Genomic DNA, 11,869 nt, shown 5'->3' with positions numbered 1-11,869 from the left:
ATATGAATCGTCCCTCTGCTTTTCTGGCTCAGCACTTTCTTTGACGCTGCTTATCTCACGCACAAACTCTCTCTGCCAACAGACTGCACTGTGGTTTATTGTTGTCTATGTGAAGCTGCTTGTTGAGCACAGGAACACACCAGACATGTATCATCCTTGAATATCTCACAGAAGAAGAGCAGCACAATCAATTAACTGTCAATAACCCGACACCGACCCCACCCGCTAACCTTTCAACGTGTCTTTGGATACATTATAACTGCATTCCAGCTGTAAATAGATCACATGTGTTCATGCATGTGTAAAAAAGGTTTACATGTGTTCCTCTCCGATGTCCTGATTCACCCCTCACGTCTCGCACAAAAGCATCAGTGAATCATATGATAAACTGATAACGCACAGACACACACCAGGATTTAATTAAATTGCGGCCATCGCCATCTATGGATCTAAATCAGATAAAGCCTAATAAGTACACACACACACACACACACAAAGTTTGATACTTACGTTCTATCTCCTGTGTTCTGTCTACTCCTAGGATTTCATTGTAGTAGGTGTCAGAGTAGTTCACCTGCATATCATCCTCAAACGCAAGTTGACAAACACACACTGACAGCACACACGCTGCCTGGAAGAGCCTCCACCAAAACATGCTGCTGCTGCTGCTGACTATGTGTGTGTGTTAGAGAGAGGTAAATGTGTGTGTGTTTGTTGAGTTTTAGGTTGCTCCTCAGCCTAAACTGCTTTCTCTATGTGCGTGTGTGTGAGTTTGTGTGTGTGTGTGTGTGTGTGTGTGTGTGTGTGTGTGTGTTGTGATAGGAAGTTGCAGTCAGGTTTCCAATGTGTGTGTTTTTGTCTCTGTTGCTTCCCTCAGTCTGTTTCACTTTGTCCAGCTCTGCAGGTCCACCACCCTCCTTTTCAACCCTCACTCTCTCGTACAGTATTTGTCCCTCCTCCCCGGTGACATCCCACTTATCCCTTGCTCTCTTTCTCTCTCTCTCTCTTTCTCCCCAACTCTCTCTCACACACACACACTTTCTCTCCCTCTCTCACTTTCTTTCTTTTTCATTTTTCCAGTTAAATGCTGAGCAATCCTTTGGCAGGAAGCCCGGCAGTGCTGAGTATGCTCCAAATAGGGGCTACACACACACACACACACACATACACACACACACACTCACACACACACACACACACACATTCAAACACACACACACACACACACACACACACACTAACACAAACATGTGTGTAACTATATACACACTAAACAGGACTAACTTTCCATTGATATCACTGTCTTTATTCAAAATGTCTTAACCTCCTAAACTTAATCCACATCCCTGCATACATGTACTTAAAGGATAACTCCATTTTATTACAGCTGAGGTTCTATTTGTGTAGTTTAATTTCTATGGATGGTGATAACCACAATAATTGCTGTGATCTGGGAACAAGTTTCAAAGGGCATGAGGGGGTCAGATGATCAGACAGGTTATTAAATGTTTTGTCAGATTATCGTAGCCACTTTATTGAAGATAAATCTATAAGTGAGGGTTTTTACCGGAAACCAGTTGTTAAATTCAGCCTAAAAATCTCCCTCAACACAGTTATTTCACAAATGTATACACATGGGGAATATCTTTTGGGAAAATTAAGAAATTTCTCAAAATTTCCGTCCTTGTGAAAAAACACTGCTCCAAGTACAGCAATACAAAGGCAGAGCTCCATCTGCGTGCTGCGAGCGAGGCGATGAGTAATGCGTCGTTGGAGGTGGCCTGTATGTCGTAATCAGATATAACTGCAGCTCCTGCAACTCACAGAGCGAGTGAGGGAGGAGGGGAAGGAGGTAATGGGAGGGGGAGGAAGCACAGAACACAAACTCTCCTAATTTTGCCCCATGCAGAGACCGAGTCTGTGTGTGTGTGTGTGTGTGTGTGTGTGTGTGTGTGTGTGTGTGTGTGTGTGTGTGTGTGTGTGTGTGTGTGTGTGTGTGTGTGTGTGTGTGTGTGTGTGTGTGTGTGTGTGTGTGTGTGTGTGTGTGTGTGCACGTGTGCGTGCGTGTATCTGCTGAGGGAAGTTTCAATGCAACCCAGACGTCAGAGTCTACTAAATGGCAGTATTGTTCTCCTGCTTCGCTGTTTATTTATTTATTTGTCAACCTCACTGTGTGTGTGTGTGTATGTGTGTGTTGGGGGGGTGGGGGGGGGTGTGCGTGTGTGCATCTGTGCCTTCAACAAAAAAGTAATAACAGATATTTGATTTTGATTGAGATATTTGATTGACGAGTGATTGGCGGGTTGTGGTTCTGCAGAAGCTCCTCGGAAATGACAAAACAGCTGCTAAAAGTCTTAATTTACAATGGTTTGTAAAAAAAGTTCAAATCAGAACTGTATGTACGGTATATGTTTAAGCTAAATAAATGAAATGTATTAATAAGCACAATTATACAGTTTAAAGTAGTAGTACTCCTTTTAACTTGTTCTTGTAGAAACTACATAACAAATATAAACTGACAATGCAGTTAAAGTCATAATACTTGTGTATCCTTGCTCCACATTTTTTGTCCTCAGTTATTTTTAACGCCTTTATTTTAGTTAGAACTTGTGGTGTAGATGTGTACTGTTGGGCTTGTAAGTCCTCTGTGACATCACTGTTGCCAGTGGTTACAGGGACAACAAACCCGAAACCTTCAGCCACAGAGGGCAGTTTGAAACTGTGCTTAAACATTGTATAAAGTTATTTTATATTTCACATGGTCACAGTGTGTATTTGACTCACTTCTCCCTGTGAGTGTGTAAAAGCACATTGCCAACCATTCACTGCTGAGAACATAGTTTTAACATCTATGAAAACATGGAACAGAGATGTGGGGCAAATGGCTCATAACTCAAGATGAAAGGACAGGCAACGAAAACCTGAAGAAAAGCATTGGTTATAATCTTTAGATTGAGAGCACATTAACATCTGCAGATCAAATAGCGACTGAGCCATTGTTCTTGAAAATTTGATGGAAAATATGGGAAGGCAATAATTGACTCTGTATGACTCAGTGACCAAAATAATTATGTTTGTGAGGGGAATGACAAACTAGCCTTAAAGCTGCTTTTGTGAAAAAGTAGTAAACAAAAACATCAATTTTTTTAGCTGTCAAAGAAACGTTAAATTTAGCTGAAAATAATTAAAAATCTGAAATTCACTAAAACAGTGAGCGAAGGCCTACAAATACACTTTTAAAAACAAAGAAAGAAAGAAAAGGAAATTGAAAAGGGCACAACAAGTGTGTGTGTGAATGTGTGTGCGTGTGCGTGTGCGTGTTCGGTGTGTGTGAGAGTTGTGTAAATGTTTTACTTGTGGCTGCCACCTGAGAATGGCAGTGATCCAGCTCGAGACACATCATCAAGTTCTCCTGACGGACCAGTAAAGGAATCACTTCAGTGTGTGTGCATGTACAATGTAGTACAGCACGTCTGCCTTCATGTGCTGAACATCGTGTACGTTTTCTTGAATAAATGTATCACAAGATGAAATGTGAGCTTCTGGTTCACTTGCAGGACCTCGAACCTCAATGTACGGGATCAGCTGTACATGAGGGCACCTGGTGATCAGTATCTGTATTGTTATGAGCACCACAGAGAGAACTGTGCAACAAAGTCTGTAAACCTGCAAAAAGATAAAAAGAGAGAGAAATGGAGAAACTGACTGATGACTGATAACAGAAGAGATGTCAGGAGAGTGGGGATGTTACATTAATGCTATTACTTACTCTTTTCACATTTTACAATTATAGCGCTACAGGACAAAATGTCATTGTGCCGGTTTTAATTAGGATATTTCTATGTTCAAATTATCCTGTTACACTAGTTATCTAGAGTTGAATTTGACTGTATGCTGAGCAGCAGGTTAATGAGCAAAACCGATGCTTTTTCACAGTGGGTGGTTAAACTAAAGCTGCTTTCAGACATGTACAGAAGTCTGCAAATTAGACGAAATCTTCCGGAGAGGTAGTATGCGAGAACGAAAATGTCCGAGTCAGTTGCTCCTGACATTAAAGGAAAATGTCCGAATGGGCCGATGTGAGAATATAGCAGGAAGATATCCAGAAAATCCACAGTTTGCGACGGATGCAAAACAGAAAAAAACCCAAAAGAATAAAGATATCTATTAAAAAGAGGTGACCAACACATAGAGGACGCCAACGATAATGTAAATTTGGAAAGACAACAAAATTCAAGAGGTTTTGACGGTTACGGCTGACGCTAGTGTCGACGTGCTGGAAACCAAAACCCGATTTCCACATCAGACTTTACACGTTATGTCCTGCCTCCTGCTAATCTACCCAGATGCTCTCACCTGAATGTTCCAGACATGTTCCTGTTGTTGTGAACGCCTCTGACCCGCACAATCTCCTGCTGTGTTCTTAAAGACAACTTCAAGTATTTGGTTTTGGTTTCAAGTATGAAGTGACCTTCCCTAAACTTTACCAAGAGGTCGAAGCATAACTTAAACAATGGCGCCATCAGTTTGGAAAATCCTGGCCAGAGGTCGCTATTGCAATAACAAGACAAATTACCTCCTTTATTGTTTAAATATGACAATGATCTCTTTACACCGAGGGACTATTTGATATCATGTGAGTCAACCACTCTTCCAGCCGCACCTTGTTTCTGCTGAATCAGCAGCTAGCAAGAGGCTGTGTCATGCGTCCTTTTGGAATTTGATTTTCTCTGAAAGGATGTAGGTGAATGGTCAGTGTATTTTAACTTTGCAGATCTGACTGTTCCTGTATGTGTGTGGATAGATCCATGAAATGTACTGCTGTACATCTGGCTGGCTGTTATGGTGTTGACTGATTTACAGCCTGTATAAACTATCCTTTTGCCAGAAACATATGAGTCATGTGTACATGTGTTTAAAATCCTTGCAAGTCGTCCCGGTAGCTGGATCCCGTCCAAATAGTCGGGCAGTCATGGGCCGGAGTTCTTTAAAGGATTTTTACAGTGTTGCAGGGGGGTGGGTGTTGCTAATGCACCAAGAATGTACAGAATCCCAAAGATCTGAGTTTTGTCTCCTGTCTCTTACATTGTGATCTGACAGTTGCTCCCCACCCTCTCCCACCTGATGGTTACTCAAGCTGCCTGATATGACTTGAGGGACATAAAAGCTAAAGCGAGGCAGCGAGCCCTGGAAGCCGCAGAAAACAGGTTTAAGTCGTAAAGCTCTTGGTCCGGGAAATCATATGTGCTGATCTCTGCAGATTTTTGCAACCTCTGTGACAAAAGAGTTCGGTGTTTTGAGAGTTTCTTTTGGCAGGTTAAGTATTTTGAATATGAATGAAATGTTCCTGTCTTTGTGCAGAAATTTGATCAACTGAGAAAATGATTCATTCACAATGAAAATAGAAAACTGACATACGACCCCTTCGAACGATGTCGGCAAAGTTTGAGTGCAGTGCATGTTTGAGAGCAGCTTTTTTTGTGTTGATTCCTTTATTAATTTATTTCAATATAGCCCTTAAACTGTAAAGGAAATTGGCTTCTTTAAGGGATTGTGTAAAAGCTTGTTTTTGTTCTTCAGTAATGAACTCTATGCGCCGTCCCATATCTCACGTTAGAAGTATCTTGATCCACTTTAGTTTGCAGCCTCTGGGGGGGCAAAAATATTTGTATTTATCATAAAATGAAATATGCATGTGCAACTTTAACCCAGATCTCAGAAAGATGTAGATACACAGGTCCCAGTGCTGTTGGAGTGTTTCTGGTTTTATGGGTTGTAATAATTTTTTCTTACCACAGCCCCTATCTATCCCAATCATTTCTCATATGAATCTAACTTTTTTATCGTCCTCTTTGGGCCTTTATGGAATTTATTTACTCCACATTTTAATTAGTAGGGAAAAGAAAGAATATGACTGTCAGATAGCCAACAGTGGAATCTAAGGGATTTTTATTCTCAGTTAACTGTCTCCCGAGGATTGGTTAAAAGAAATGATGATACTTTAGATTCTAGTGTGACATTCGGGAAAAACCCACACACCCCAAATCGAGCCAGTTAGCTGGAAAGCCGAAAATGTCTGAACAACCTTTCAAAAATGTCGCCTTTGTGATCAAAGGTCAATACATGATATTTAATGGAGATTTGTATACGGCAGGGTGTGGGGTTGTATACTGGAATGAAGGTATGAAGGTCAGACACTGCCCCCCCCCCACACACACACAGAAGAAGCTGTATTTTTTATGAGTTTATTCAATCAATGATCAAAAGAGTTTTTTCCATCCAATTGTGTGCGTCATACATCCTTTTCGTGTGTTGAGGTGTGTGTGTGTTTGCGTGCGTGTGTGTGTGTGTGTGTTTGCGTGCGTGCGTGTGTGTGTTGCCTGAGGATACAATATAGCGGCACCTAAAACCAGGTAAGCTCTATAAATCCTTGTCAGTGGGTTCGTGTGCAGACTCTCGTCTCCTCCTGCCTTTTAACATTCCTCTGAACAGACGTGTAAATGCTACAGCAGCAGCTTTATGGTTCTTACCAGCTCTCTCCTTCTGTACAACAACTATATCTGTCTCTTTAAATGGGAATTTGCTTCATAGGTCTCGAGAAACGTTGTGCGGTATAATCTAAGATTAAAGGGAATACATAAGAAGAGCCATGCAGTGACTATGTATCTAAATATTTATATGCACTCTCTCCTCTGCCGTCAGCACAGCACAGTCAGTCCTCTCTGTTGATCGGAACCAGCCGTCTGTTCATCTTTGAGCTCACAACCTGTGGTTAAGGTGATTTATAGCTTTGAGTCACCTGTTATGTCAAATCATTCATGTAGGTTTGATGAAATATGACATGAGGGTTTAGATCAGACAGATAAATAGACTCTCTTTAGCTGCTGTTTGACATATCAGCACAATGCAAAGTCAACTTTGCTTTTATATTCAGCATGAGAAGGGGTGATTAAAAAGTGCAGTTCATTAAGTCATTGTAATTAACATTTTCCACTTGTTGATACATTGTTCTTAGAATTTGACTATAACAGCAATTTACTTCTGATAACTGTTGTAGCACATCTCATCGGTCTCTTCGGCAATAACGAAACGACCGTTCAATCCACTTTCATTTGATCATTAGGGCATTTGTCTGAAACATAGATGGTCGCAGAGACATTTTAGTCATCTACACACATGTCTTATTTTGACTGGGAATCCTGTGCCTGTTTTCTTGGGAGAAATGAATAGCAGTTACGTTACAGAGACACCACAGAATACCTATTGGAAAACTACACTTTCATACAATCTGGGTCGTATTTTCCCTTTGTATCAAGTTAATTAGAGGGATATGGGAATGTGGCAACAGACAAAAAAAATCAAGAAACATGAGCAGTTTGACATGTTAAAAAATAAAACAAGTCAAGACAAACATGTTTAGAAGAGAGTGTGAAAAGTAAAATCATGATCCAAACTACCCAGTAAAGTTTTTTTGTGACACACACCTTCACAACCATTTAAAAACATTTGCTTAGCCACAGGTATGAGTTATGGATGAGGTGAAAAGCCTGAAGGTCTAACTGTTCAGTCACACATTCTGCTCTGGTTTATCTCAAAGTTCTCTGGTTTCACCATATTTCACATTTCAAATTGATTATGGTAACCTCCAGGTAGACGGGATTTGTTGCAGGACTATCGAACTGCAGCAGTTTAACCTATAGATGTACTTACTTGAGTGGAATGAAATAAACCTATAAATTATCATTTTTTTTGCCTTTTATGAGAAAATGTGATCTTGCTCCCACTACAACAGATCAGAGTTTCTTTGTCTAACTGCTTTTTTTCATGACAACTCCTCAATATCCAAAGGTTAGACTCCAGTATTTGAACCATCTTTGTACCGTTTTGAATTTGGCGTAAATATGGCGCTTTCTCTTTCTCTCTGTCTCTCTCTCTTTGTGGCAGGTAACCACATGCTGTTGCGGGTGTTGCCGTCAGTTTACCCCCGACAACCAGATACCATCCACTGTCACCTCGGCGACCTCACTGCAATGATGACGCAGCTGGAGTCTCCAGAGCAACAGCACCTGATCAGACTCATTCAGATGGTCGCAGAGCAACATCCACTTGTGAGTGTTTGTGCGTTTTGCAGTGAACTATCCCTTTAAAGATGCCCTCGAACAACTATATTGTGTTATATTTTAAAATAAGCATTAAATATGTATAAATAGTAATGTTTTCTTCAACTTTGAAATAACTGTTACAGGAAGCCATAGATGACGGTACCAATAAACATTTTTTTGCTTATGACTAAAAGCTTAATCACACCTTTTATCGTTCAACTTTATTATTTCCCGTATTGAGCTTGTGGCAACACCGAAAAAAATCCACTGGAACGTTTTGTAAGTGAGAAAATGCCTCAGTGTACGTGAAGCATTTCTCAATAGGAATTCCCTTAATCCTTCATATTTTCGAACAGAGCTACTGATGTTACAACATGAGGGGAAATAACCAAATACCAGCAAGCACAGCGCATTGTGGTGAAACCCTCTAATGTCAAGCACTGGGAAAAAGAAACACCAGCCATCTGGAGTTCTTCTGATCGCCACCCCCCCCCCCCCCACACACAGACTCACAGAATACTTCTGTTGTGATTGTATCGGCTTTTATCGCAGCCGTAACCAGACCCTCTCTGTCCTAACAGTTGTTCGTTGGAAGTGGTGGGTCATTGAAAAGATTAAAAAGGACAGTGATCTGTAATGAATCCTCAATGTTACATAACTCACATTTTTCAGCGGTCAAACATTGCCTCCCCCGAGGAGGAGATGCTGTTTGATATTATCATGATTATTCAGAACCAGTGACTCAGAGGAGCAGCAGGAGGGCTGCACTGATGGGCATAGTTAGTGGGATGCAGCCCAGTGTGACCAGTTCAGATAATGAGGGGGAACTGCTCATTCACTCACTTTTTCCAGACAGTCCTACGGGCGAGCTCTTGTTTGTGATTAGTCACTAGGCGCCCCCCCCCCTCACCTCCAGACTCCAGCAAACTCACATCCAGCCTCTGTTTGGTCGTGTCGAAGCACAAACTGAAAGAATTTCTCAATGTTATAATCAATCTTCTACAAATCATGCTTTATTTAATTTGTTTTTCCCCCCATGCAGATGTTAAGCCCTCAGGTGCCTTTGTTGGTCGGTTACCTCGATGACAAGTCTCTGACTGAGTCGCTACTGGGCGTGCTGGTAGACGTGTCTCAGGCCAGCCCTTCTTCGCTGGTCAGCTTCCTGCCCGTGCTGAGGACTGTTGGACAGCGGTGCCCGGCTCTCCTGGGTCACGTGGCCAAAACCCACGGCGCCGTCGGCATCATCAGTGAGGTACAAACACTCTCGCTGGAAACACACACCCACACATGCAGATTGACAAGTTTAGATTCCCTTGCAGCTGTTGTTTGCCACAGAGAGTGACAGTGTGCGTATATAGGAGGTAGCATGATTGCATACAAAGGTCAAACGTCACTGCGACCTCATGTGAGTCTGAGAGAAAAAGGGTTAGTGGCACACAGGGCTGTTGATTCTGCTGCACATGTATGTACTGTCAGTGCATTGGTTTCGGTAAAGACAAGCTGCCATTTATGTAAAAAAGGCATGGGAATAATGCTATGAATGTAGGTCTGCCTGACAGTCGGCATTCACACACTCACAGAAACAGGCAGGAGTGATTATTTTAATGAGTAGGGAGAAATGGGCTACGATTTCACATGACTCGTTCTCTGTTGTCTAGCCAAGAATAAAACACACACACACAAACGGACACACACACACACACACACACACACACACACACACACACACACACACGCACACACACACTCTCTCTCTCTCTCAGACCGGACAGGCCGGGCAGATCCGGAAATTTTGACTGCTGTCTAACGTCTACATCAGTGTTCAGTGATACAAGGAGATGCCGAGCCCTCAGGGGAATTAGAAACTGCTGCCTGGTGGGAGAAAAAAGCTAAGATCTAATTTGTGGGAATATTTTACGACACGGTTGTTTAGCTGTAGTCTAATGGTGCATTCATAACACAATTTTAGGGATCATTAACCTCAGAAATGTGCTTTGCTCTTCTTGTGTTGACAAAGGGGGAAAAACTAACAACCTCAGATCAGCTGTATATTTATGCTGTGTAGGATGAATTGTGTGTGATAAGCATGTTAAGAATACCTTCGCTTGCACCATCTTAGTTTCTTTTGATAATATTTTTCAAAAGGCATGTGCATGTGTTATTCATCTATGTGCTATGTCTGTTGGTAGGTGGATAAAAGCTTTTATTTGCTTTTCTTTAATGCAGAAAATGATATCTCAGAATACTGCTCAAATGACCACTACTGTCCACAATGGAACCTGATCTTTTCATTGGTTGATGGATATAAATAAGCTGGTATGAGCCTTTCACAGACAGTATCAGTGTTTATGTTTGCAGATATGCACCGAAACCTTTACTTTTTACAGAATAAACTATGTAGAAAAGAAGATTTAAGTAAAAATTATGTTTATTTTGTTTATTTCAAGCCCCATTTATTGAGTTGTATTTGTTTTTTTTTTTTAGTCACAGTAATTCATAATAAAGTTCATGCGCTTGTAAAATATCAAGTCCCAATTAGATTTTTGTGTCATAATGGCTTGATAACCACATCTTAGGACTAATTTCTGCCAATATATGAGTATTTGCATTTTTTACCTTGAGATATCAGCCCCCAAAAATCCATGTCAGTCAGGCTCTAATACTCGCTCTAATACTCGCACTTTGTGAAAGGTTTAGAAAATCTGAATTTGTTTTTAATGAAGCTAATCGTGTCCCACGAGGCTAATTTGGACCAACCCCTGGCTGTCCTGCAGACTTGGCTGCTCGTTTTCTCCTAATAGCTTCTGTCCGGGTCAGGCGTGTTACTGACTGTGACAGGAGCCCTCTGCTGAAACACTTGAGCTGCTGATTGCAGGTTCATTAGCTTAACGACTGGAGCAAACTGCAAAGTGGCAGTGCTGCCATCGCTGTTGCATGTGGACAGGGACGTGTGTGGGTTATGGATGCTGAGGTTTTTCCAGGAACACACACATACATAGAAACTCTCTCTCTCTGGCTATGTTTCTTCTTTCAACTTCTTTACAGTGTAAGTGGGTCAGTTGGCCACCACCTTAGCAGAGACTGAAATATCTCAATTATTTTCATGAAAATGTGGGCTGGCATTCACAAAGTGCATCCAACCCTAATGCCACCAGCTGGTTAAGATTTGAAGTGTTTAAATATTCTGTACATCACTGTAAATAGTATGGAATGCATGATTGTCCAGGCAGCACTGTAACAGCACAGGAAGGATGAGGTCACAGATTACAGTTACACTGACGTGTGTGTGTGTGTGTGTGTGTGTGTGTGTGTGTGTGTGTGTGTGTGTGTGTGTGTGTGTGTGTGTGTGTGTGTTAGTGTGTGTGTGTGTGCGGGTGTGTGTGTGTGTGTGTGTGTGTGGGTGTGGGTGTGTGTATGTGTGGGTGTGTGTGTTTGTGTGCAGAGGGATGCAGGTGAAAGCAGGCTAGGGCGAAAGTTCCCACTCTCTTTTCCTCTGGGTCCATTTAAGGGAGTTTAACAATAATTTGGGGAACTTAACGTATGGGGAAAAATACATCATGACTGTCAGTGGATGAAGTGCCCCCCACACACATACACAAATATCTACAGATGTATATATAGACACACACACACACACAAATCATGGATCTGGAAACCCATAATAAAGTTTTCTCTTTCTCCAGGGCAGCCTTTCCTCCCAAAGTTCCCTTCCTCCTCAATCTTCTTGTCGAAAAACCTGCCAACCCAGCCTCGGCACACAAACACAC

The 11,869-nt window shown here is 41.7% G+C and overlaps 2 protein-coding genes across 4 annotated transcripts in view; one reads left to right on the top strand and one right to left on the bottom strand.

Moving 5' to 3' along the window:
- ptx3a (pentraxin 3, long a) overlaps positions 1–655 on the bottom strand; it is a 6,187-nt gene extending 5,532 nt beyond the window's left edge. Inside the window, exon 1 of the mRNA XM_061073716.1 lies at positions 511–655. Coding sequence (XP_060929699.1) covers positions 511–655 — 145 coding nt within the window. The remainder of the gene's footprint in view (positions 1–510) is intronic.
- veph1 (ventricular zone expressed PH domain-containing 1) overlaps positions 1–11,869 on the top strand; it is a 72,404-nt gene that overhangs the window by 22,077 nt on the left and 38,458 nt on the right. For all 3 annotated transcript variants that reach the window (XM_061073526.1, XM_061073527.1, XM_061073525.1), the window contains exons 4-5: positions 7,945–8,108; positions 9,145–9,354. In XM_061073526.1, coding sequence (XP_060929509.1) covers positions 7,945–8,108; positions 9,145–9,354 — 374 coding nt within the window. The remainder of the gene's footprint in view (positions 1–7,944; positions 8,109–9,144; positions 9,355–11,869) is intronic.

The sequence above is a fragment of the Limanda limanda genome, chromosome 6, assembly GCF_963576545.1.
Source record: "Limanda limanda chromosome 6, fLimLim1.1, whole genome shotgun sequence".
Lineage (NCBI taxonomy): Eukaryota > Metazoa > Chordata > Actinopteri > Pleuronectiformes > Pleuronectidae > Limanda > Limanda limanda.
Note: the sequence above shows the minus strand (reverse complement) of the source record. Positions and strands in the feature narration are given on the sequence as shown.